The sequence below is a fragment of the Nomascus leucogenys genome, chromosome 21, assembly GCF_006542625.1.
Source record: "Nomascus leucogenys isolate Asia chromosome 21, Asia_NLE_v1, whole genome shotgun sequence".
NCBI lineage: Eukaryota > Metazoa > Chordata > Mammalia > Primates > Hylobatidae > Nomascus > Nomascus leucogenys.
The window spans coordinates 54,936,307-54,963,496 of NC_044401.1; the positions used below are offsets into that span (position 1 = coordinate 54,936,307).

General features: G+C 47.1%; 1 protein-coding gene across 3 annotated transcripts; it reads left to right on the forward strand.

Moving 5' to 3' along the window:
- The first annotated feature begins 655 nt into the window (after window positions 1–655).
- On the forward strand, window positions 656–20,988 carry SEC13 (SEC13 homolog, nuclear pore and COPII coat complex component). 3 transcript variants are annotated; one of them, XM_030801588.1, is made up of 9 exons: window positions 656–791; window positions 3,629–3,673; window positions 6,298–6,413; window positions 9,001–9,152; window positions 9,635–9,768; window positions 16,221–16,354; window positions 16,758–16,881; window positions 17,739–17,885; window positions 20,523–20,988. In XM_030801588.1, exons 1-9 carry the CDS (start codon window positions 789–791, stop codon window positions 20,634–20,636), a joined length of 969 nt encoding a protein of 322 aa, XP_030657448.1. In that variant the 5' UTR covers window positions 656–788; the 3' UTR covers window positions 20,637–20,988. The 3 variants fall into 3 exon arrangements, with proteins under 3 accessions (XP_030657448.1, XP_030657447.1, XP_003265017.1); XM_030801587.1 differs by lacking the exon at window positions 656–791 and adding an exon at window positions 1,168–1,184; XM_003264969.4 differs by lacking the exon at window positions 656–791 and adding an exon at window positions 2,441–2,604.
- The last annotated feature ends 6,202 nt before the right edge of the window (window positions 20,989–27,190 follow it).

Genomic DNA, 27,190 nt, shown 5'->3' on the forward strand with positions numbered 1-27,190 from the left:
ATAGATAGATAGATAGATGATAGATAGATAGATAGATGATAGATAGATACATAGATGATAGATAGATAGATGATAGATAGATGATAGTTTTTTTGTTTTGTTTTGTTTTGTTTTTGTTTTTTGTTTTTTGTTTTTTTTTTGCCAAGAGTGTCTCTCTGTTGCCCAGGCTGGAATGCAATGGTGCAGTCACGGCTCACTGCAACCTCCGCCTCCCGGGTTCCAGCGATTTTCCTGCCTCAGCCTCCCGAGGGAATCCCAGCCTGTAGCTGGGACTACAGGCGCGCGCCACTATGCCCGGCTAATTTTTGTATTTTTAGTAGAGACGGGGTTTCACCATGTTGGTCAGGCTGGTCTCGAACTCCTGACCTCAGGTGATCCGCGCGCCCCGCTTGGCCTCCCAAAGTTCTGGGATTACAGGCATGAGCCACCGCGCCCGGCCGATAGTTATATCAATCCTTTCTTTAATTTATGGATCTCAGGAAAAGGGCAGACTTGGTCGGGAGGGTAGACCCACCAGAGCTTCAGATTCCAAAGCCCCCCGGGTCAGGGTCACTGCGGCAACCAGGGCCCCAGCCTTCTGGTCTCGTGCGTCACTGGAGGATAGGGGCTGGGCCACGGGAGGGCGGGGCGCGCCCTCTGGAAGGCGCGGAACTGTTGTGCGAGCCGAGCGCGTTGCTGCCCGGAGGCTCCTACGCCACGGCCCGCCGGGCCGGCGCCGGAAGTGAGTTGTTCCGAGGCGCCGCCGGGAGCTGCCACGTCCGAGACCCGGAGCAGCCACAGGCGCAATCATGGTGAGTGTTGGTACCGAGGAGACCGAGCAGGGTGAAGGCCACGGTCGCGGCCCTCACGGGTTCCTCGGCCGTGCTGAGTCCCAAATCCCAGGCTGGAGCCGTTCAGCTCCCCTCCACCGCTTAGAGATTTGGGGGGCTCTGGCCCCGTCCTTACGGACCATTCCGAGGGGAGCCCAGAGGTGAGGCCGAGGAACCTCCCTGACTGCGGGGCGCGTCGCTGCCGCGTCTCCGCCAGTCTCCCTTCTCTTCGGTCAACAATTGAAAACAAAACGAGGAACAGCAGAGGAGCTACTGTATACCGAGCCCTCAGCATTGTTCGTAATCTCAGCCTGCTAACAGCCTTGTGAAGAAGGTGCTATTCTTCTCAACACTTTACAGATGAGGACACTTAAGGTTCGGAGACGTGGAGCCTCTTGCACAGCTGCTTAAGTGGTAGAGCCGAAATTTGAACCCTCCTAACCATTCCTTTCTGCCGCCTACCACATCTCCCAGCAGAGATGATTGAACTGTTGCTCGGGGTAGGGCCCCCAGGTAGGATGGGCACCTCGGGAAACGTAAAGATGGCCTGAACGACCCTCCGAAGGCAGGGGCTCAGGGTTTTTTAAGTCTCTGTGGCATCTGCAGTATACATTCACTCCACACTTACTCCTTGAGTGAATGAATGACTGAATGAGAACTAAAGAACGAAGTATCTGGGCTGAGCCTGGAATATCTAGTACATGCATTCTTTTAGAAACATGGGTGTGCCTCAGCAGCAGGTTTGAGGGAACCTGCAGGAACCTAGAAATCAGAACACTGTGTTCTTGTTCTGCAGGGGGTTAGGTGTAAACCACTCACCTCTGGCTCTTCCACTGCAGGTTAGAGTTGAGGCTCTTTATGCTCTGACATTCAGCTCATCCTAAATGAATTTTTAACTCATTATCTGATTTCAAAGAGGTGAATTATTTTGAGTGCAGGTGTTAACAAGAACCAGATAATACCAGGTCCCTGGGAAGAAGTACTCCAAGAAGTTCTCTCTCTCTCTCTCCCCCTTCCTCTCTTCTCTTTCTCTCTCTCCCCACCCTCCCTCTCTCCCCGCTCCCTCTCCCTCCCCCCCTTCCTCTCCCTCTCCCTTTCTCTCCCGCCCTTCCTCCCTCCTTCCATCCTTTTCTCTCCCCCTCCCTCTTTCCTTCCCCCGTTCTCTCTCTCTCTCTCATTCAGAAGCATGGTTCATCAACCGTGACTGGTGGGTGAGAGTGGTTAGAATTATATGCTGATTATTTCTAAGGTCCTTTGGTAACCTGGTTGAAACTACCTCTCAGTAAACTTTCTTCCTGAACCTACTTATCTGCAGCTTTACAGAACTCAGTATAACAACTGCTTTACATTCTAGACAGGCAGCCTGGTGGAGTGAAGTTTTGTGGACTGGGCGTTAGAAGGTTAGGAGATGGGGCTCTTTTCCCAGCTCTGCCTTGAACTGGCTCTGTGACTTTGGCAAGTGCTTTCTCTTCTCTGGGCTTCTTCATTTCCTTAGTCTGTCGTAGATCTCTGATTGATTGTGCCCTTGGTACCCTGCCCTCCCCGCCTTCCCGTGCACTTTGTAACCTATACAGCTCGGCACATGGAGGAAACTCCTTATTGTCCTTACTTGCCTTTGCAGACTTCGGGGACCTGATTTTTAGTCTAGAATTTGATGAGAGAACCTGTGCTTACTTGGTGTGTACCTCTTGAACTGCTTTGCAGCCATCCTCTTCCAGTGTCTGCCTTTCTAAAAACACAAGCCAAACTTTATACCTGTAGGGCTTGTGCTGGAAAAGATGAAATGGGGAAAATGGTAAGAAATGCCTGTTCCACACTGAAACTTCTTTTAAGTCCTCTTTTCTATCCCAAGAATTTAAGAGAATGGTGGTTGAGCAAAGAAAAACATAACAGCTTTTGTTCATTTACTTACTCATTCAGCAAATAGTCACTGAGTTCCTTCTATTTGCAAAGCACTGTGCTGGATTTGAGGGGATTTGAAACTGCAGATGGCTCAGACCCTGGCTCCAAGGAGCTCACCTTCTAGTGGGGAGGAAGAAACAGCATAAAGTGTTGTATGTGTTCCTTGCTGAAGATACAGAAGAGAGTCCAGCCATTTGAGGATCTGAGAATCTTCAAGAAAGGTGATGGGTGGCCCCTTTTGAGCTGGACCTCAAAGAATGGATAGGAGGGTGATGACCATGACACCATGTTCCAGCCCTACAAACTGTTCAACCCTGGATCCCACTAGGTGATGGACCAGGGAGCAGCCTCAGGAAAAACTCGAATCAAGTCCCCCAGTCTGAAGTAACAACCCTGTTATGCATAAACTGCCTGGAACATCAGAGCCTCTGTCATCTAGGAAAGGAACACCAGCTGTAGCTCCCTTGGGGTCTCTCCTCACCCTTAAGGGTAGCCAGGACTGCTTGCCATTTCCCCACACACATCAGGCTCTCTCAGACCTCTTTGTCTCTACTCGTGTATTCCCTCTGCTTGGCTGCCTGGACTGGTATTTTCCCCTGTGCCACCTGCAAATTCCTACCCATCATCTAAGGCTCAATTCATGTCTACCACTCCAGCCCTCAGGCTCCTACAGGACACACAAACCACCATTAAAGAATTTATCTTGTGACACTAGCATTATTCGCGAGCTTCTCAAGGGCAAAAAGTTCCTCTTATTTGTGTCTGTATATCCAGTTCCTGGCACAGTGCTTGGCAAAAAGTAGGTACTTAGAATTAATGCTTACTGAATGAGTGAACAAACAAATGCAGTCAAGAACTTGAGATGGTTGTATTCTAACTGCCATGAGTTAATTTACCAGTGATATCTTTGGTTCTAGGTGTCAGTAATTAACACTGTGGATACCTCCCATGAGGACATGATTGTAAGTATTAATATCACCCTCCCTGGAGGGCTGTGGACATGGGCATTTTTGTGGGAGGGAAGCAATTTGGGGTTTTCATTACCCCTTTTTGTTGATCATTCATGGATCCAGGGTGGCTTTGCAGTGGTTGCCCATCAGCCTGTAATCTCAGGGTATGGCTAGGCTCCCCAGCAGTGCCCTCTGAGTTGTCAGGACTGTGGCAGTCTGGTCACTCTCTGCTGGGAGGAACCTGGGAATAATTTGTAGTTCTAGGCTGTCAGTCTTCCAGCCAACACAATAACCTCTCGGATGAAGGCTGAGTGGGTACAGAGGTTTGACATAGTTTTCCCACCTGTCTTCCTCCTGCTGTCACTTCTTAGCCCCACTGAAAACAGGGGTGAAAAGAAGAGAGTGTAGAAAGATGACTCAATACAAAGGCAGAGGACAACCACAGTGAAAGCCCCAAGCAGAGCCCAGTCAAACCACCAAGACAATAGGCCAAACAAGGCCCTTTGAACCAGAAGTACGTACTCAGGGCATTTCCTGAGAGGTAAACACAAGGCTCAGTATAAGAGGACAGGGCTGCAGGAGAAGGTCCAGAGGTTAAAGTCTACAGCAGGAAAAACACAGACTCTGCTTCATTCAGGGCCAAGCAGCCTTTGAGCAAGACCCAGGACAGCTGGCTGACAGCGTTTCATGTCAGGGTTCTTGCCCTCACAACCTGTCCACCAACAGTTGCTTTTGGGTTTCTGAGAGGTTGTCTGGTCCCAGAGTTGTGTATGTTCTCTCAATTCAGTCATGAGTGGTCTAGCTGTAAGACCACGCCTCCTTGGAGATAGCATGGCATCATGGGCAGGAAGACCCAATCTGAGACTCCCTAGCCAATATCTTAACTTTTCTGAGCCAGCCTCAATTTACTTATGGGAAAAATAATGGATATGCTACCTACTTGTATGAGTTTGGTTTGAGAACTAGATGAGGCCAAGTAGTAATGACAAACATTTGCATGCTCACTGTGTGTCAGGCCCCATGCTAAGTACTTTTCTTTTTTTTTTTTTTTTTGAGTTGGAGTTTCACTCTTGTTGCCCAGGCTGGCGTGCAGTGGCACAACCTCAGCTCACCGCAACCTACACCTCCCGGGTTCAAGCAATTCTCCTGCCCCAGACTCCCGAGTAGCTGGGATTACAGCTGTGCGCCGCCACACCCAGCTAATTTTGTATTTTTAGTAGAGACAAGGTTTCTCCATGTTGGTCAGGCTGGTCTTGAACTCCCGACCTCAGGTGATCCGCCCGCCTCAGCTTCTTCCCAAAGTGCTGGGATTACAGGTGTGAGCCACTGCGCCGGCCGGCCGTACCTTTCATTCAATATCTTGTTTAACTTTCATAACAACCCTTGAGACAGATGCTATCATTAGCCTTATTTAAAGATAAGGGAACTAAGGCCCATAGGATGTTGGTAAATAATAAAGATAAGGAAACTGAAGCTCAAGAAGATGAAGTGTTTTCAAAGTTTGCACAGCAGGTAAACTAAAGAGATAGGATTTAGATCTGGAAGGTACTATGTCCTGCCTCCTTCCACTGAGAAGCATGAGAAGTGCTTCAGAAACACTCCTATACTGTCTGCCCTCCAAGAAACCAAGGCCTGATACAGTGGAGGGAGTTCCCAAAGAAAAATCAGGATGTGCTCCTTGCGTAGGGAGGTGAGAATTTCCATCTGAGCCAGACAGAATGAGTGCCTTTGAATGGGCATAATTGCCCCTGGTGGCCATGGGAGTGCAGCTGATAGTCCTGAAACTCCCAGGGTGGGACAGCTGGGGAAAGTGATATCCATTGGAATAGGCAGGGCCAGCAAGCAGGAGGGACCAGGGTGTTCAGTGGTGCAGCAGGCATGGTGCCTCAGAGACCATCACCCTGTGGACAAGGATCTGCAGGCAGGGGCCAGGCCTAGTTCTGCATGCTCAGTCAGCATCAAGGAATTCGGTTCACAAGTGGTGAGAGCAGCGACGCTTAAGGCATTGTGTTCCTTGAGTGGAAAGTCTGGGAAGCTCTGGGCACACTACTAGTAAGGTCAAGCAGAAACCTCAAAACAAAGGTCCACAAAAGATCCAGGGCCAGGGCTGGAAAGAGCCCAAATATCTGAATGGAACCCTGTGTCCAGGCCAGAGCTGCATCACAGAAGACCTGACTGGGGACTCCAGGCAGTCAGAGGCCCACTCCTTTGGCCTGCTCCCATGCATTAGCATCAGGTGCTAGGGCTGAGCTGAACCCAGCTCAGTTCTTAGCCCACAGAGCCTAAGAACTGAGTAGGGCCTGAGAGGATGGAGGAAGAAGAGGGCAGCTAGGCCAACTTTTTTTCTCCCATACCCACCCTGCGGAACAGGAATGGAAGGGCCCTTCCCTGAGGTATGTAAAGGGTCTGTGACACCAGCTGGGCATGGCTTGCCTTGTCCATTTCAGAGAGACACTGCCCACTGGTGAAGTGAGAATGTCCACATGATAGCTTTCTGCCTGAGGGTGATGATACTTTGAGATTAGATTGATTTTAGGGAGATTCTGGTCCAAACTAGACTCTGTGTGATGATGGCCCTCACCCCACCCACCCACCTACCCAGCCTGCAGGCTTCCCAAGCTGTCCTCCCTTTGCAGCACGACGCCCAGATGGACTACTATGGCACCCGCCTGGCAACCTGCTCATCAGACAGGTCCGTCAAAATCTTTGATGTTCGCAATGGAGGGCAGATCCTTATCGCCGACCTCAGGGGGTAAGTGCTAGCGAGCCCAGGGAAGGGCTCCAGGAATGGTATGGGTTCTCAGGCCCTGCTTCAAGCGTGGGAGCAAGGCATGGAAGCCCAGATTCAGAGCAACCCCAAAGCACATTTAGCGGAGAGGACGCTGGGATCCCAGCCAGCCTGGCTGTCCTCAGCGGATGTCCCCAGGGATGATGCTGTTAAGGGCACAGGTGGATACAGGTGTGAATCTCAGCTCTGCCACTTTATATGTACCCACTAGAAGACCTTGGGCAAGTGAGTCAGTTTCTCTCTCAGAGCCTTCATCTGCGCATCCTCAAAATTGGGCCAATGCTACCTCCTATCCAGCTAGTGCATGCAAGGCCCTGACACAGGGCCCAGGACACAGTAAGTCTTTAGTGCAGGCAGCTACTGCTACTTTTAAAAGTGGTAAACAGTACCATTTTGTGCAAGTTTAGCCAGTATGACCTGAAGTATCACAAAAGCATCACCATAAGAATAATGTAAGAATGCTATCATTTTATAAATCCCATTGTTCTGTCTGTTTGCCCGTGGCAGGTGTTCAGTGATTATTTACAAATGTTTGACCTGCCCTGCTCCCTACTGAGATTCTTGAGGAAGTCCTGGCTCATTTTTATGGCCCCATCTCTACTGCTTTCCCTCAGCTCACTGCCTTTCACATATTTGTGGGTTTGTCTGGGTGCCATGGATCTCCAAGGGTTCTGTGAATAGAGTTCAGGGGTTGATGAATTGGGACAGGGGGAAAAAAATGCATTTTCAGTGACTCTGATATTTAGCATTTCCTTCAATTATGGATGTAGGCCAGAAACTTCAGTAGTATTTGTAGTGCCTGTCACTTTGTCACCAGTAGAAGTCACAGACATCACGGTTACTTAGCTACCTCAAAATATCACTTGTGCTCATCACGACTTTGAAATTACAGTGGTTATTAGACCTGTCGCTAGGGTTTGTTGCTTGAAGTGTTAACGAAGTACATGCATCACTATCTCATAAATTGCTTTATAATATTTTGATAACAAGCTGGGCAAGGTGACTCACGCCTGTAATCCTAACACTTTGGGAGGCTTAGGTGGGAGGATGGCCTGAGCCTAGGAGTTTGAGGCTGCAGTGAGCCACGATGGTGCCACTGCACTGCAGCCTGGATGACAAGGCAAAACCCTTCTCAAGAAAAAAAAAAAAAGTTGATTACTCTATAATTTGTAATTGAATTTTCTTTATAAGCCTAGTTCTGTGTGTTTTGTACATTATTCTGATGAGGGTCCATAACCTTCCCCAGAATGCACAGAAAAGATTAAGAGCCATGACGGGTAGGTGCTCAGCATGTGTTTGTTAACTGAATTAAAAAGCATAAACTAAGTCAGTGTCCATTTGGGGAAATGGGCCTAGAAGTTCCCTCTGTCTGAGTGTCAAACGATCAAGTGACTAAGGAGCCAAATCAAGCTTCTCTATGCAGGAGCCCCCCAGGCAGGCAGAGAGCTGCCACAGTGCAGCTTGTTGGCCAAGGCAGTTATGTTTGCTGTGACTCTGTCCTTTCTGCTGTTTTTCTTACATTCAAAGGATGTGGAGGGATAAAATAAATATTGGAGGGATAAAAAAAATTCCCACCCCATTCTTTTTTCCCTTAGTAAAAACTGTGCTAGTTGTTGGAAGATTGAGTCTACTCAGTTTCATTAGCAGCACCTTTGTAGAGACTGGGACTGTCCTGTTGTCCCAGTCAGAGGGAGGAGGAGACTTGAGTGTGTGCAGCCCACGGTGAAGGAGTAAACCAGGAGCAGCACTAATAGCTAATGGGTATTGAGTGGCTTTTTTCTTTCCTTCTACCAAGCATTGTTCCAAACTTTATGAAAGAATTCTTATTGATGCCTCCATTTTCAGGTAAAGAGACAAAGATATCCTTGCCTAAAGTCAAGAGCTAGTGAATGGGAGAATGGGTCTGGTCTCCTAACCACTAACTCTACCATGCTACTCTACCTCTTGAGTGCCAAGGTGCAAAACCTTCTCTGGGCCAGAAAAATGGTCCCCGTGCAAAGCCTGGCACAGAGCATGTGCTCAGATAGTACCTGTTATCAAGTGAATGGATAAAGATCAGAAGAGAAGGGAAAGACATGCCTTTCGAACAAATTAAAAGAGTAGTGGAAAACATCAAAATGAAACCAATAATGCCTCCTCAGGAAGCTGACTGTCGGGAAGGATGAATAGCAATTCAGTCTACAAATATTTCCTGAGCACTTGTGGCTGGAAACCCTGGACCAATTAATGACTAAGCTGTAGACAGTACATATAGACAGTGCTGGCTGCAGTCTGGGCAAGTGAGGCTCCTGCCTGGCCAAGACAGGAAGGCTGACCCAGAGGCTCAACTCTCTCTCAAAGGTCTGTGACCTTAGGTTGCTTAACCTCTTAGGACCTCAGGCTCCTGACTGTCCACTGAGCACCCCTTTTGAAATGGCATTGTATAGCTCTCCCTTTGAAGTTCTTAAGCAATTCTGCCCTGATATATCGTCTCAGGGAGCCATTTAGTTCTGTCCAAAGTAGTGCCTGCAGATTCACTGTGGGTTCCTCTGGCCTATCTCTCCCTTTGTAGTCATGAGGGTCCTGTGTGGCAAGTGGCCTGGGCTCACCCCATGTATGGCAACGTCCTGGCATCGTGCTCCTATGACCGGAAAGTCATTATCTGGAGAGAGGAAAACGGCACCTGGGAGAAGAGCCACGAGCATGCGGGACACGACTCCTCAGGTACGCTGAGCATGGCAGCAGAGCGGGCGAGGGGACCACTGGGTCAAAAAGGACTCTGTCCCAGCTGGAGCCCTGGCTCCCTGCCCCTCGTGGTGCCTCTTGTCTGTCCCTTGAGCTTTGGTTGGCTTTTCTGCTAGTCTGTCCGCAGCTGAGTAAGGCCCTAAGACCTAAAGCCAGTCCAAAGCAAATAAGAAAAGACAGATGAGTTTCTCTTCAGAATTATTCATTTTAAGGACTACGCTTCATTCTCAGATTGTTGTCCTACCCACTTTTTTGTTAGATAGACTGTAGGTTATGAAATCGTGGTATTAGTCGGTGATGGGTTTTTTTCAGTGTCCTCAGTTGACCAAGTTACAGCTTCCCCCTGGTGACTCCTACAGTTGTTTGTTGTAGAAATTTAGTAAAACAGTAAATCTGTGGAAGGCGGGACCTGGGGCCGCGGTCTCCCTGCTTTGCTCACTGCACTCTCCCTCTTCCCGCAGTGAACTCGGTGTGCTGGGCCCCCCATGACTACGGCCTGATCCTGGCCTGTGGGAGCTCAGATGGGGCCATCTCCCTGCTGACTTACACCGGGGAAGGCCAATGGGAAGTAAAGAAGATCAACAACGCTCACACCGTGAGTCCACCCCCTGCCTTTCGTGCAGCGAGAGCGCTTGCCTTGCCCTGTGTCTGCTGCAGGCTCCCTAGAGGGTGGCAGGGGAGGGTCCCCGCTGGACAGTGGGCCGGGGAGTGGTCAGCTGACCAGACATGATTGCTCTAGAGCAGCTTTGAGCCTCTTTGTTCTGAAGCCAGACCAGGCTGCACCAGCCTCATTCAGCCCAGGCAGGGCTTGGCACTGCTTCCTTGTTGCGTGCTCCCAAGCAGGGGAGGGCTGGTGCAGCAGCAGCCTGCTCACTGCCACCTTAGCTATGGTTGCCTCCGGGTGACATGCCCTGCAGTAGTCATTGGGACCCTGTAGAATGGAGTGGTATTATTAAAACTTTTAAAAAGTATGTGAGCTATGCATACATTTAAGAAAGATTAATATAAACAAGGTCATTCTTTACCCAACTTTTGGTGAATCAGTGAGTGACAGTGGTCGTGATGTTGGTGGTTCAATCAAGGAATAAATGTTTGCAAAGCAAACATCAATGTCCTACCTCTTACCACCACACAGTTCAAAAACCAACAATAACCAGTGTGGGGGGCTCATATGACTAATGCCACGTCGTTTGCTGTCATGCATCTGTATGATTATTGGATACTTTATGAGTTTTTATTCTACAATAATTTGTATCTATTCTTTTTCTAATCTACTCATTCCAGTTCAGGGTCACAGGTGGCTGGAGCCTGTCCTGGCAGCTTAGGGCATGAGGCAGAAGCCAGCCCTGGACAGGATACCATTCCACCAGAGGAGCACTCACACACACCCCCACACTCACACTGGGACAATGCAGACATACCAGTGAAGCGAACATGCACATCTTTACAGTGTGAAAGGAAACCAGAGTACCAGGAGAGAGCCCAAGCAGACACAGGGAGAACATGCAGACTCCACACAGGCAGGGGCCCCTGCTGGGAGTTGTTGTTGTTTTTTTTTTTTTTAATCTTGTCAACATTATAATGAAATGAAATTGAGGATCAGTTGTACATAGAATGAGACAGTCTGTGGTCTTTTGTGACTGGCTTCTCCTACTTAGCATAATGAGTTCAAGTTTCATCAATTTCATTTCATTATAATGCTATGAACATTTGCAGATAAGTTTTTGCATGAACACATGTTTTTAATACTCTTGGGTCTATACCTAGGTGTGAAATTGCTGAGTCATATAGTAATTCTGTGTTTAACTTTTTGAGGAACTGCTAAACTGTTTTGCAAAGTAACTGTACCCTTTTACATTCCCATCAGCAGTGTATGAGGGTTCTAATTTCTCCACATCCTCACTAACACATGTCTGCCATTTTGATTACAGCTGTCCTAGTGAATGTGAGGTGGTATCTTACGGTGATTTTTTGGGTTTGTTTTGTTTTGTTTTTTTGAGACGGAGGCTTGCTCTGTCACCCAGGCTGGAGTGCAGTGACGTGATCTCGGCTCACTGCAACCCCTGCCTCCCAGGTTCAAGCAATTCTCATGCCTCAGCCTCTTAAGCAGCTGGAATTACAGGCACACGCCACAACACCCGGCTAATTTTTGTATTTTTAGTAGAGACAGGGTTTCACCATGTTGCCCAGGTTGGTCTCAAACTCCTGGCCTCAAGTGATCCGCCCACCTCAGCCTCCCAAAGTGCTGGGATTACAGGTGTGAGCCACCGCACCTGGCCCTTATTGTGATTTTTATTTGCATTTTGCTAATCAAAGATGATGGTGAGCATCTTTTGGGGGCTTTTGGAGAAATGACTGGGAGGAGTTTGCACTCTGTAACACCGAGTGAGTGCAAGCGGCCCACAGTAAGAAAGGCTGAAGGGGCGGGAAGAAATCTGAGCTCTGTGATCCTCCAGAGCAAGCCTCTGGGACAGGGCCCCTCAGGAGGAAGAACTGCAGGAAACGAAATCACAGTTGAGCTGGATAGGGACACAGGAAAGGAAGGATGAGATGTAGACCAATGTGGGGAAGAGGAACAAAGACAGGAACTCCTGAAAGCCATCTCCCACGTTTTTTAACACTACACAGAAACGAGGGAGAGTTCTGAGCTTAGACTTTCCTGAGCCTTTTATCAGGAAAACTCATCTCACCTAAAAATAACAGAAAAGTATTTGAAGTGAAATTGCATACAAAGTTGTTATATAAGAAACAAGAATATGCAAAATAACCTCCCTGCGGACAGTGAGATCACATTAGAGAGACACGCCCACATAACCTAGCCAAGCTGTAACCTGCTGTTTCAAATCAAGCCAGGTGACATTCTAACAATACAAAACAAGAGAGAATAGTGTAAATCAACTTTTTTTTTTTTTTTTTTTTGAGACGGAGTCTCGCTCTGTCGCCCAGGCTGGAGTACAGTGGCGCAATCTCAGCTCACTGCAAGCTCCGCCTCCCGGGTGCACGCCATTCTCCTGCCTCAGCCTCCTGAGTAGCTGGGACTACAGGCGCCCGCCACTACGCCCGGCTAATTTTTTGTATTTTTAGTAGAGACGGGGTTTCACCGTGGTCTCGATCTCCTGACCTCGTGATCCGCCCACCTCGGCCTCCCAAAGTGCTGGGATTACAGGCGTGAGCCACCGCGCCCGGCCAAATCAACTTTTTAAAAATCAGAAATAAGGTGACAGAACTCAGGAAAGAATTAGAATTAAAAATCATTTCAGAAGTAAAGACTAAGACGAAATGCAAGTGTTGATGAGCACAGCAGATCCTGCCTGAAAAGGATAAACAGTGTGAAAAAGGAAACATTTCAAGAGCAAAAAAGTGAAGAGGTAAAAAGGTTTTGAGCAAAAGTAAAGACAAGCAGAAAGGTCAGACATATGAATACCAGGAGTCCCTGGAAAGGAAAACAGAACAAATACCAAAAAGTAATCCAGAAAACTTTCTTAAAATTAAAAAACAAAGATTTGAAACTTGAGATTGAGAGATCATACCCCACACTTAACAATGTCAGCCAGGCACGGCGGCTCAGCCTGTAATCTCAGCACTTTGGGAGGCTGAGGTGGGCGGATCACCTGAAGTCAGGAGTTCAAGACCAGCCTGACCAATATGGCGAAACCCCGTCTCTACTAAAAATACAAAAATTAGCCAGATGTGGTGGCGCGCACCTGTAATCTCAGCTACTTGGAAGGCTGAGGCAAGAGAATTGCTTGAACCCGGGAGGCAGAGGTTGCAGAGAGCCGAGATCATGCCATTATACTCCAGCCTGGGCGACAAAGACAAAGCAAGACTCTGTCTCAAAAAAAAAAAAAAAAAAAAAAAATCAAGGCCAGGCGTGATGGCTCAGCCTGTAATCCTAGCACTTTGGGAGATCAAGGTGGGAAGATTGTTTGAGGCCAGGAGTTCAAGACCAACCTGGCCAACATAGTGAGACCCTGTCTCTTAAAAAAAAAAATAATTCAACCCAGCATCACCAACCAAAAAATATAATTCTAGTAAAATTATTAGACTTTAAAGAAAATTTTGGGGGGTTCTAGAGAAAAGGAACCTTGTGACTTAAAGGGGAAAGACAATTAGATTATTGTCAGACTTTTCAATAGTAAGGATTGGTGCAGAAGAAAAAAGAATAACATGTTTAACATACTCTAGGAAAGAAAGTGTGAGCCAAGGATTTATAACCAGAAAAAAGACTTATACACAAAAGGTTATAGCAGCTTTAATAGCCAAAAACTGGAAATAGTCCACATGTCCATCAACAGGTAAATGATAAGTTGGGATATATCCATACTTTGGAAATACTGCGAGCAATAAAAAGAAATGACTTAACACAATAAGATGAAGAATAAATTTCAAAATAATTATGCTGAGTGAAAAAAAGAAGAAAAAGGACACACTGTGATTCCACTGCTGTAATATCTAGGAAATGCAGCTGAGTAGGCCCATGGTCACCAAGATTGGGGGCTGCAGGATAGGGAAATGGATTACCAGGGGATCCGAGGAAACTTTTAGGAATGATGGGCATGTTCCTTATCTTGATTGAGGTGATGTGATGATCCTACAGGGTATATTTTTGTCAAAATTCACAAAATCATGCACTTGATATGCAGTTTATGTCAATTATACCATATCAAAGCTGTTTTTAAAATTAGCTTTGGAGTGTAAAGGATATGAACTATTATCAATATGCAAGAATTCAGGGACTGTTGTTTCTAGGAGCCCTTGCTGAGGAATCTACTAGAGGATACAAGTCACACAACAAAAATGACTACAAATACTTCAGCGTAAATATATAGTTACTTGTAGAGAACTAAGACTAAATGAGGGTTAAAAGGCTGGGCCCAGGGTGGGCACGGTGGCTCACACCTGTAATCCCAGCACTTTGGAAGGCTGAGGCAGGTGGATCACCTGAGCTCAGGAGTTCGAGACCAGCCTGGCCAACATGGCAAAACCCCGTGATGTGGTTTGGCTGTGTCCCTACCTAGATCTCATTTTGAATGCCCATGTATTGTAGGGGGTACCCAGTGGGAGTTGAGTCATGGGAGGAGGTCTTTCCCATGCTGTTCTCTTGATAGTGAATAAGTCTCACAAGATCTGATGGTTTTATGAGGAGGAGTTCACCTGCACAGGCTCTCTCCCTTTTTGCTGCCATCCATGTGAGAGGTGACTTGCTCCTCCTTGCCTTCTGCCATGATTGTGAGGCCTCCCCAGCTACGTGGAGCTCTAAGTCCATTAAACCTCTCTTTTTTTTTGTAAACTGCCCAGTCTCAGGTATGTCTTTATCAGCAGCGTGAAAATGGACTAATACACCCCATCTCTACTAAAAATACAAAAATTAGGCAGGCATGGTGGCACACACACCTGCAATCCCAGCTACGTGGGAGGCTGAGGCAGGAGAATCACTTGAACCTGGGAGGTGGAGGTTGCAGTGAGCCAAGATCACACCTCTGCACTCCATCCTGGGCAACAGAGCCAGACTCTGTCTCAAAAAAAAAGGCAGTGGCTCACACCTATAATCCCAGTACTTTGGGAGTCTGAGGTGGGAGGATCGCTTGAGCCTACGAAGTTTGAGGCTGCAGTGAACCATGATCATACCAGCCTGCACTCCAGCCTGGGTGACAGTGAGACCCTGTCTCAATTTAAAAAAAAAAAAATTTGTTAATAATAAAGAGGAGAATCAGTCATCTTTGGAAAGTGATAGAACCAGTTCAGAAAGAATCAAGCCTGGATGGCTTTCCTTTTTGACCTTGTATTAGTCTGTTTTCACACTGCTGGCAAAGACACACCCGAGACTGAGCAATTTACAAAGGAAAGAGGATGGAGAACTCACAGTTCCATGTGGCTGGGGAAACCTCACAGTCATGGCAGAAGGCAAGGAGGAGCAAGTCACATCTTACATGGATGGCAGCAGGCAAAATAGAGAGCTTGTGCAGAAAAACTCACATTTTTAAAATCGTCAGATCTAGCGAGACTTATTCTCACTATCATGAGAACAGCATGGGAAAGACTTGCGCCTGTGATTCAATTACCTCCTACTGGGTCCCTCCCACAACACGTGGGAATTCAACATGAGATTTGAGTAGGGACACAGCCAAACCATATCAGACCTCTGCCCCTGGGTAACCTAATAGTTAATGAGGAGAAGTGCCCCTATCTGGAGCATTCCATGGAATAAATGACAAAGGATAGAATTAAGAGTATCACCATTTTGCAAGCCCCAGTGAATTAAGAGAGACCTGAGTTACTGACAGCTGTTAATATAAGAGACAATCTAACATGCCTCCTGATGAGAGAACACACCAGCTCTAGTCTTGCCAAAGGGATCACACCTGAGTCTGTCCAGTCTTGGCTCCAGCTGACAGTTTTCAGGAATTCAGAGGAACATATTGAACTGCGTATGAAGCAGCAAAACCCAGACCAAGAGACTAGGCTCTCTTCAGCAGAAAAATTGTAAGGAAAAAAATCAGAGGAGGAATCTGCAAAGTAGGAGATGTAAAAAAACATCCAAAAAATGTTTAATGGACAAGACTAAACTATAAGTATCTAGGGATGCACATTTGGGTGATAAAATGGGGGAAAAATGGGTTAGAAGTCAGGGCAGTAGTTACTTACAGTGGAAGAGGGAGATGTGATTAGGAAGGGCATAATGACAGGGCTTTTCAGGCAGGTGGCAGAATTTTTGTTTCTTGATCTATTACTTTATAACAAAAGATTTTTCTTAAAAAAAAAAAAAGCTCCAATGTGCCATTCTTTCATGTGTTTAAAAAATGTCCTGTTTCTTAAATTTGTGGGAGTTCTTAATTTCTACTTTTAGCGCACACTGCAGAAAAATGCACACACTGTTGGGATCCTTGAGGGAGAATTCTGAGCATTGGACCACATGATAAGTGCTTCATGTCAGCCTTCACACACAGTCCAGCCGTAAGAAGCGGAGGGGAGAGGGACAGCAGGCTTGGGTCTGCAGAAGCAGTGTTCTCTTGCAAGGCAGAGTCACCATGTGTCCCATCTTTACAGATTGGCTGCAATGCCGTCAGCTGGGCCCCTGCTGTTGTACCTGGAAGCCTCATAGACCAGCCATCGGGGCAGAAACCCAATTATATCAAGAGGTTTGCATCAGGTGGCTGTGACAACCTCATCAAGCTGTGGAAGTAAGTAGGGATGTGTGGCCTTCTCTTTGAGGGGACACTTCTACCCTTTACCCTACTCACCATGACTCAGCCACACTCACAAGAAACAAGGTCACCTTTCTTTCTCCCTCCTGCCAGTAAAATACTATTTTCAGTCTGTCGGAGGACATCCTTGAAAAACAACACAACACCTGTTCACCTAATTCCCAACTGTTGGAGCTGACTCTCTGGCTGTGGAAGCAGAGCATTTTCTGGAGGGTTTTTTTTTACAGCTGGGGTGAAGGGAATAAAATGCCACAAACTCCATGAATGAAAGAAGAAAGATGGAATTGCTTCCCCACCCCAGGCAGAGCCTGTCAGGTTGGGGAGGAGTTGAGGTGTGGGAAAGGCCCCCTGCTGATTATCTTTCTGTCCCCACTGTTAGGGAGGAGGAGGACGGCCAGTGGAAGGAGGAGCAGAAGCTAGAAGCGCACAGTGACTGGGTTCGAGATGTGGCCTGGGCCCCCTCCATTGGCCTGCCCACCAGCACCATCGCCAGCTGCTCCCAGGTCAGCCCAGGGCCATGAGAGTATCCCTTGTCATTTAATCTCGAGTTACGCCCATCAGCTCTTAGTCTCCTTAGCAGAAAGTCCTCTGGGAGGGTAAAGGGAGAGCAACAGGCACCTTTGGCCCAGAGCACAGGGAGTCAGGTCATTGTGTGGGGAAGTCTTGGTCAGAAGCCACAAGTGGCCTTCCTCCGCCGAGATGAGACAGCTACAACAGAACCAGCACCAAAAAGGAGGCAGATTCGGGATGAATTTTCCCTTCTGACCCATGTGAGACTAGGGAGCCGAGGTGCCCAGGTGCAGTTCCGAGTGTTCCGAAGCAACGATGGGGTGGGATGGGAATTCTAGGCTCAGCTAGCAAGCCACCCTTCCCAGACAGCAAGGACGGCCAAGGGTGAGCCTTTAGTTACATGCCACCGCCCTAGAGGGAGCCAGCCAGGTCTTTCACATCATAGGAACCTATTTGGTTTGGTTCTAAATTTGAGATTTTTGTGCTTTTTTACTTGTGCCTTCTCATTCTCCGAGCTTGGTTTTTGGAGAGCTCTGCCCATTCAGTTGAGAAGGTATAGACGGCCAGTGGAAGTGACTTGGCAGGCATGAGGAAAACCCCAGAGAGAATCTGAGTTAGCAGTGCAGACAGAGCCCACCTCCAAAACCCGGATGAGAAAAGGAATCCGGGAGACTCTTAACCAGTGTGAAGAGACAGAAACAAGGCTGTGGACGCCCCAGAGGTCCTTGGCTCCCCTTTGAATCCCCCACCCTGTTCCTGCAGAGAGGTGCCGCATGGCTGTAGATTAGGAGGACATCACAAACGCAGGAGTCTTGACTCCACCACCTGACTCTATCCTGTTTCTTCCTAGGACGGTCGTGTGTTCATTTGGACCTGTGATGATGCCTCAAGCAATACGTGGTCCCCTAAATTGTTGCACAAGTTCAATGATGTGGTGTGGCATGTGAGCTGGTCCATCACAGCCAACATCCTGGCTGTCTCAGGTGGAGACAATAAGGTACATACCCATTCCCCACGGCATGGTGGACATGGCCTGTTGGTCTTCACCCCGCCCACTAGAGAGCGCACTTGACATTCCCGTCTGACTGCAGGCTGGGCACGAGCCTTAGCCAGGACTGCGTTTTGAGTGTGCCTCTTAGTTACATCATTAATGTCACAGCCCCCGAGGTAGTATTAACACGTCCCCCTTTCACAGATGAGGAAAGAAGCTGACAGAGGCAATTTGACACGTCCCCTTTCACAGATGAGGAAGGAAGCTGACAGAGGTGATTTGACTTGCATGGGGGTCCCAAAACTATGAGGTGGCAGAGCCAGTCAGGCCCATCACCCTACTAAGCATTTGGTCACCTCATGGTGATGTTCAGTTAGCTGTGTAAGAATCCATAAACAAAAGCAAGAAGATTGGGGATTTTTTGTCCATAACACTTAAAAGGCTTTTTAAAAACCTGTAGAGTTTATGAATACTTGTTATGCTGGTAAGAGGTAGGTACACAGTGGGTGCATTGAAAGTTTGCATTTTGTAGCTGAAAAGAGTTCTGGAGACCAGCTGCACAGGGATACAAATGTACTTCACACAACTGGACTGTGCAGTTAAAAATGGCCAAGATCATTTTATGTTACATGTATTTTACAATTAGAAGGAAAAAAAGCTACCCGCAGAAAGGAAGCAGTAACAAGCCATAGCCATCAGCCCAGCTGAATTCCCCTATAAGAGAGGATCTCTAACGCCACAGGATCAGTTCCACGTGGAGTGGCCGTGCTGCGTTTTCAGGCACATCTGCTCTGTGTCTGAAGTGCGAGTTGGTCTGGATCCTGCCAGCCCTTGCTGCTTCTCTCCCTTGCCTATGTTGGTCTTTTACTGTTTCCCAGTGGCCACTTTGGCTCCATGTCTTACCTTTCATTTGTGTGGCTCACGGCACAACCAACACAGGCAAGGCAGAGAAGCAGCTGATCTCCAGAACTTTTTCAGCTGCAAAATTGAAACTCTGTACCCATTAAATAACTCCCTTCCCCATTGCCCCTCCCCAGCCCTGGCAGCCACCCTTCTCCTTTCTATGTGAATTTGACTGCTCTAGGGACCTAAGTGGAATCATACAGTATTTGTCCTTTTGCAACTGAGTTATGTCACTAGCAGTATGCCCTTAAGGTACCTCCATGCTGTATGTAGCATGTCAGAATTCCTTCCTTTGTAAAGCTAAGTAGTGTTGCATTGTATAGACAGCCCACACTCTGTTTCTACACTTACTCCTCCACCAAAGGGCACCTGGGCTGTTGCCACCTCTTAGCTATCGCGAATAGTGTGGCTGTGAACATGGGCGTGCAGATCTTGAGAGCCTCTGCAGGCAGCTTTTCTGGCTGAGGGTCCCTTTCATCTACAGTGGTCCCAGAAGGATCTAGCAGGCCCCTTCTCAAAGCCATATTTCTAGTGAGTGCCAGAGTTAGGACTAGAACCCAGGTTAATGGCACTCAGGACTGACCAAAGGACCCAGATTGCCTCGAGCAGGCCCACAGTGATTTTTACAAGGCTGTAAGCAAGTGCCTGGCTGTGCATGCAATGTTTTGGGGTCCCCATCACTATGCCTTTAGGCTTCTTGCTCTTTCCTTCTTTATAAGCATGTTTCCTTTTGCTGTCTCCATAGCACCCTTACCTAAAGGACTTAGTATGTTTTCAATCCCAGAGCATTCTGCAGTGTGTTGAGTGATTAGTTTGTCCCTAAAGCAAGAGTTCTTAAAATCAAAATCATTATTTTCATTTTTAATCTAATATATGTACATAGCTTTAGATTTTTGGTGGTTTTTTTTTTTTTTTTTTTTGAGATCGAGTCTCACTCTGTCGTCCAGGCTGGAGTGCAGTGGTGCGGTCTCGGCTCACTGCAACCTCAGCCTCCCCAGTAGCTGGGAGATTACAGGTGCCCGGTAGTTTTTTTTTATTTTTAGTAGAGACGGGGTTTCACCAGTTCAGGCTGGTCTCGAACTCCTGGCCTCAGGTGATCCACCCATCTCAGCCTCTCAAAGTGCTGAGATTAAGGTGTGAGCCACCATGCCCAGCTTAGATTGATTTTTTTTAATGCAGCCTCCTAATTAATTTTCACTCTCCAGGGTCAAACCTTTTCAGCTCTTAGCTATTTCTTATACAGTTTACTTCAGTGTAGTAACAACGTTTTGAACTGTTACCTTCCTCTACCACAGTAGTTTTCAAACTGCAGTGTTGTTAAATCTGTTAAAAACAGATTGCCAGCCCCACCCCCAGAGCTTCTTAGTCAGTTGTTCCAGGCCCCAAGAATCTGCAGTTGTAGCAAGCCTCCCAGGTGACCGATGCTCTGTTCTGGGGACCACACTTTGCGAACCCTGCTCCCTGCCACCCCATGTCCTCTCACTGTAGCTGTCACAGTTTGGTGAAAACAGTATCCTGTGTTGACATCATCATCCACAGCTGCTGTTATTGTTACTCCTTTTTTTCTGTGAGTTTTTATTCCTGGACTCTTTTTGGTGGGATTTCAGTGGAGAAGGGACATGCTCTGTTCACCTCCAAGCCTCTGGGCAGTGGTTCTTGATGGGGATGAGGCTCACATTTAGGGGACAGCAGAGGGAAGGGCACAGACCCGGGATAATCTGGTTGTGCACTGACTTACAGGTGACCCTGTGGAAGGAGTCCGTTGACGGGCAGTGGGTGTGCATCAGTGATGTCAACAAGGGCCAGGGCTCCGTATCAGCGTCAGTCACAGAGGGCCAGCAGAACGAGCAGTGACAAGACAGGTGGGGCCTGGCTCCCCACCCGCCAGCTCCAGGACTGCCCCTTCCTGGGCCAACTAACCAAACAACTGGGAAGAGCCCCCAACTCCAACAGGATTATTTTCCCAGGAGGAGTTACAGTTGCAGCCACAGATTGATCATCTGCCTTAACACGATCGGAGATGCGTTGTAATCTGCTGTCCAGCTGAAAGCACTCATGTTATTCATGTTATGAGGAAGAAACTACAGGTGATGTTCAAATCTATTTTAAACAACTATTTTGGGCCATTTTTATGTACCTTTGGGTTCAGGCATTATTTGGGGGGTTTTGTTTCCAAAGTAACTAAATAAAGTCATATTGCTTATAATTCCTGCTGTTATCCTAACCACCCCCCCACCACCCCACCAGCTCAGTTTGACTCTTGTCAGTCCATGCACTAGAACAAACATTCACAAAGGCCATGGCTGTGATGGCCTGGCTCAGCCCCACCCACAAAGGTGGCTTGTCACTGCATTCAGTTTATACTGAAAGCACCATGCAGAGTACTGGACTCAGCCTTTGGTGACAAGGACTGTAGCCCTGGGTCTGCTACTTACCCTCTCGGTACACATCCTCTTCTGCAGAATGGTACTAATACAGTCTGCCCTCCAGGATGGCTGCAAGACTCAAACATGCTAGTGCGTCTGGTGACCCACAAAATGCCACGCAGATGCAAGGTGGTATTAACCAAACGCCAATAGTTAGTTAAGATGCTGGCCCAGAAAGTGGGCACGATTCATTTAGTTTATTGACCCTGTCAGGGAAAGGAGGGCCCCATGATGGGAGACCTAACTGACCCTCAACCAGGTATCACCTTTCAGCAGAGGCCCTGTGACCCTGACAATCGCCATAGCCATCATTGAGCCTGCAGTGAGCCAGACCCTACACTGGATCTTTCACACATTCACTAAGCAGCACAAGAACCCTGTGTGGGTGTCCCCAGTTCACTGATGAGGAAGCGCTCATAAGGTAGAAGCCCTGCCCAGGACTGTGCAAATGTAAAGCCAGCATCAGAGCCTGGCCCGTCTCAAGAGTTACTCCCCACTGTAGAATCAGGGTGGGAGCTGGGGGGGGCTCTCCTCAGCTGTAATCCAAGGGTGTTTCTCACACCAAACCTTTGTATGCATAGGTCCAGATAAAAGGTCAGCCCACTCACCTCAGGACCCCTAGTCTGCCTACTTCTTGTCCTTCCCTCCTTTTTCAGCAGCAAAACCCCCTTTAAAAAAAAAAAATCTTTGCTCATACTATGTAACATAGAAAAAAGTGAAACTGCTTTGGTTAAAGGTGAGGATAGAGAGGCCATGGCCTGGCTCAGTCAGCCTCCCAGTCACTCCACAAAACCCAAGCCTTCTGAGACCAACATGAAAACGGCTGCTTCCTTCCTTCCCTTACTCAGAAAAGCAAAGCCCAGGAAGACACCTTCGCGTGCACCACTGAGTGTCGAGTTCTACACTGAATCCTTGAACCCATATCCATGTCTGCCTCCCTGTACGCTCTGTGCTCCTCAAGCCTGGGCCTGGGCTTCCTATGGTGCCAGCTGCAGTCACCAAGAAAATACCAAGAAGGAACTAGTCCCGTGTCACTCTGGGTTGGTGGTAGGTTAATGGGTCCCTGTGTGCTCTATTTTTTACCACCAAGGATCAGTTAAGATAATTGGGGGTTAAATGAAGTTGGCACCATAATAGTTGTTTATACTTAGAGTGGCAACACATTAACCATTCCTGGGGTAAGAGGAGACCCCAAAATTTGTTACCACAAAATAGCCTAGTCAAATAGAAATACTATCTGTAAAACTTGCAGGGCAGTTGTCAAGCCCAAATGAGATAAAAGTAAGGGAAATTTAAAAGGCATAGAGCTCTGGTTAGGGCCAGATGGCACTAGCAGCCATATGATTTTAATCCTTTTGCAAAAACAAAGCAACTGGGACAGCAAAAGAAACCCACAGACCCTAGAACATGGAGCAGGCCAAAGCCTTCATAGACACAATACCTCTGAGAGATCAGCAGGGTGAAGAAAAGGGAGCTTTTATGGTGCTATAAGCCAGAGACCCCAAAAATTGCCATCAAATACTCATCCATTCTGAGTACAAAACTCAGCAAGCCACTGTGAAAACAACTCCCAAAACTAGAAGATTCACAGGCTTCCATTTACAAGCGAGTCCAGAAACACTAAGGGGAGACCTTCCACTTCTGCATATAAAGGATTAACGATTATAAGAATTTCCCAGCCAGGCATGGTGGCTCACAACTGTAATCCCACACTTCGAAAGGCCAAGACGGGCAGAATGTTTGAGCCCAGAAATTCAAGACCAGCCTGGCCAACATGGCAAAACCCCATCTCTACTAAAAATACAAAAATTAGGTGCAGTGGTGTGTGCCTGTAGTGCTAGCTACTCAGGAGGCTGAGGCACAAGAATTGCTTGAGCCCAGGAGGCGGAGGTTGCAGTGAGCTGAGATTGCACCACTGCACTCCAGCCTCGGCAAGAGAGCAAGACTCTGTCTAAAAAAAAATAATTTCCCTGGCTGGGCACAGTGGCCAGCACTTTGGAAGGTTGAAGGAGGAGGATCTCTTAAGCCCAGGAGTTTGAGATCAGCCTGGGCAACACAGCAAGAGCCTGTCTCTTTAATAATAAATAAAAATTTCCCTCACACTATAAACAACTAGGAAATCACGAAAAATACATGAAACAACTACTGCTTTCAGACATAGGACAACAGGTAGTGTTTGGGAAAAGGGAAACACGTAAGCACAACAAATGCCCCAGATTACTACCCAGAAGCAGTTTCTAGGCCAAAAGGTAAAGAGAGATTCCAGAGTCTAGTAGTCTCCGGGAGTTGAAGAGACAGAAGTCAGAGTTCAGGAAGACCAAGGCAGGCTGGGCGCGGTGGCTCATGCTTGTAATCCCAGCACTTTGGGAGGCCAAGGCGGGCAGATTACCTGAGATCAAGAGTTCGAGACCAGCTGGCCAACATAGTGAAACCCTGTCTCTACTAAAAATACAAAAATTAGCCCAGCATGGTGGTGCACCCCTGTAATCCCAGCTACTTGGGAGGCTGAGGCAGGAGAATTGCTTGAACCAGGGAGGCGGAGGTTGCAGTGAGCAGAGATTACACCACTGCACTCTGCCCTGGGCGAAAGAGCAAGGCTCTGTCTCAAAAAACAAACAAACAAAAAAGACCAAGGCAGAACTGAAGGCAGAGGAGAACAAGAGGAGGAAGCTGCACAGAGCAAGCTCCTGAGAGCTGAAGGGTCTCCTGGAGTCTTTGGCCAAGTACTAACCTTCATATATGAAGGGTGAAACCAATAGACCAAGCAGCTGGAGCTCACATAGGGGTGGGAATAGCCCATGTTTCCAGCAACCAGAAAAAAAGAGACATTCCATCCAGAAGAACAAATATAAGAGTGGCAGCAGGCCAGGCGCAGTGGCTCACGCCTGTAATCCCAACACTTTGGAAGGCTGAGGCGGGTGGATCACGAGGTCAGGAGTCCGAGACCAGCCTGACCAAGATGGTGATACCCCGTCCCTACTAAAATTAGCCAGACACGGTAGCAGGTGCCTGTAATCCCAGCTACTCGGGAGGCTGAGGCAGAAGAATTGCTTGAACCCGGGAGGTGGAGGTTGCAGCAAGCCAAAATCGTGCCACTGCACCCCAGCCTGGGTGACAGAGCAAGACTCTTGTCTCAAAAAAAAAAGAGAGCAGCAGCCAACTTCTCATCAGAAAGTAGGCAAACCATAAGAAAATTAACATCTTTAAAGTACTGAAAAAATTCAAAAAAAAAAAACCTGTCAGCCTCAAATTCTATACCTAGTGAAAATATGTATTTTTTTTTTAATACAGACTCTTTCAAATAAAAGCTGAAAGAATTAATCACCAGCAGAGCTGCCATTACAAGAAATGTCAAAGAAGTTTCCTTCAGGCAGAAGGAAAATACTAGATGAAAAACAGGCTGGGCACAGTGGCTCACACCTGTGATCCCAGAACTTTGGGATGCTGAGGCAGCAGGATTGCTTGAGCCCAGGAGTGTGAGACCAGCCTGTCCAACATGGTGAGACCCTGCCTCTACAAAAAAAATACAAAAATTAGGATTTGCAAATACGACTTCAGGCCCAGCGCAGTGGCTTATGCCTGTGATCCCAGCACTTTGGGAGGCCAAGGCAGGTGGATCACTTGAGGTCAGGAGTTCAAGACCAGCCTGGCCAACATGGCAAAACCCCATCTCTACTAAAAATACAAAAATTAGCTGGGTGTGGTGGCACAAGCCTGTAGTCCCAGCTATTCAGGAGGCTGAAGCAGGAGAATTGCTTGAACCCAGGAGGTATGGGTTGCAGTGAGCCAAGATCACGCCACTGCACTCCAACCTGGACAATAGAGCAAGACTCCATCTCAAAAAAAAAAAAAAAAATGACTTCAACATATTGCAAATACCTTCAACAACTCTGATATCCCTTTACAGGCTGAGGTGGGAGGATCAGTTGAGCCCTGAAGGTGGAGGCTGCAGTGAGTTGAGATCACGCCATTGCACTCAACCCCAGGTGACACAGTGAGACCCTGTCTCAAATAAAAAAGAAAAATGGATCTGCGCTAAGGAATAAGGAGCAACACAATAGTAAATACCTGAGTTCATAAGACTTTTTCTTAATGTCTTTAATCTGTCTAAAAACTTTGACTATTTAACATGCATTGTGGGGCTCATACCTTATGTAAAAATAAAATGTGTGACAATAATATCACAAAGAATAGAAGTGGGGAAATGAAAGCATTCTGTGGTGCAGTTCTTACACTATCTGTGAAATTATATCGTAGTTGTTGAAGGTATTCTGCAATATGTTGAAGTCATATTTGTAAATCCTAGAGCAACAACCACTCAAAGAATAGAACAGTACAGTATAGCTAATAAGCCGACGGTGAAGACAAAATGATACCATTCAAAACCCTCTAAAAGTGGTTATGACAAGAGAAAGAAAAGGAAGAACAGATGGGACAATGGAAAAATTGGTGACTTAACAAATAGTCTGGAGATTAACAGTAATGTGCTAACATTGGTGTTTTAATTTTGATAAATGTACTATGGTTATATAAGATATTCACATTAGTGGAAACTGAATTGGGTTATTCAGAGAGAAAGACTTCATCTTCCATATGTTTAAATTTTCTGCTGGAAGCAAGCATTTATAATCAAAATTTACCTGGGATACTTGATAATTTATAATCAAAATTACCTGAGATACTTGAAACAGATTCTAAGGCCCCCACGCCAGAGCTACTGGATCAGAATCCAAGGATGGAGTCTTATAAACGTGCATAAAACTTATGAAGCTTTCCTCATGAATCCAACACAACCCAACACAGGTCTGTCTCTGGAAACTGAGATGAGATGGCCCTCCAGGCCACGTCCCACCCTGAGGTCCTATGGCTCTTAGCGGTCCATAGACTAAAAGGCTGGATGATCAGTAATGCTGAGACAACAGTTTCAGTACAGCGGTGGGGATGAGAGTCAAGTTCAAGTTTTGAAGGGCCAGGACACAGCAAAGAAGAGGACACAGGGAAAGGGGAAGGAAATGGAGATGGTAACACGAGGGGAGGGTGGGATCGGCGCACAACAGACGTTTTCAGGATTAGGAACCTGAGTGTATTTTAAGGCAGAAAGCAGAAGCCATTGCAGGGGAACAGAAGACACAAGAGAGGCAAAGTGTTAAAGCTTTGGCCCCAAGATGGCCGGAGGCTAGGGAAGCCCCAGTGAGAGGCAGAGCTTCGCGAAGAGGAGGGATGAGAAAGCATGGCTAAGGTTAGGGAGGATTTAAGAGCGATGGCCGCCTATCTAGAATGAGCCACATGTGGCTGCTGAGCATTTGAAACATGGCTAGTCCGAATTGAAATGCACTGTAAGAACACACACTGGATTTCAAAGACTACACATCTGTAATACCAGCACTTTGGGAGGCAAAGTCAGGCAGATCACTTAAGCCAGGAGTTCAAGACCAGCCTAGGCAACAAGTCAAGACTCTGTCTCTACAAAAAATACAAAAATTAACCAAGTGTGGTGGTGTGCACCTGTAGTCCCAGCTACTGGGGAGGCTGAGGTGGGAGGATCATCTGAGTCCAGGGAGGTGGAGGCTGCAGTGAGCCATGACAGTGCCACTGCACTCCAGCCTGGGTGACAAAGCAAGACCCTGTCTCAAAAAAAAATATATGTATATTCATTTAGACATATGCTGTTGCACACTCAGACTATAGTATGGTATCAGCATAAGTTTTATATTCACTGGGAAACCAACAAAATTCGTGTGACTCACTTCATTGTGGTCTGGGACCAAAGCTGTAATGCCTCCAAGGTATGCCTGTATATTTCTGTTGGAAAATGTGAATCTAGAAATTATGGAAGCTACAACTAGGACAAAAAGAAACCCCACCAAATAGCCCTATATCAAAGAATAAAATCTCTTTCTAGAACCCCAGAATTTACCCCTTTCAGACTGACGTTTAGCCAAATCTATGAAAAAAGAGCTTGCTAAACCAACTAATTATCAG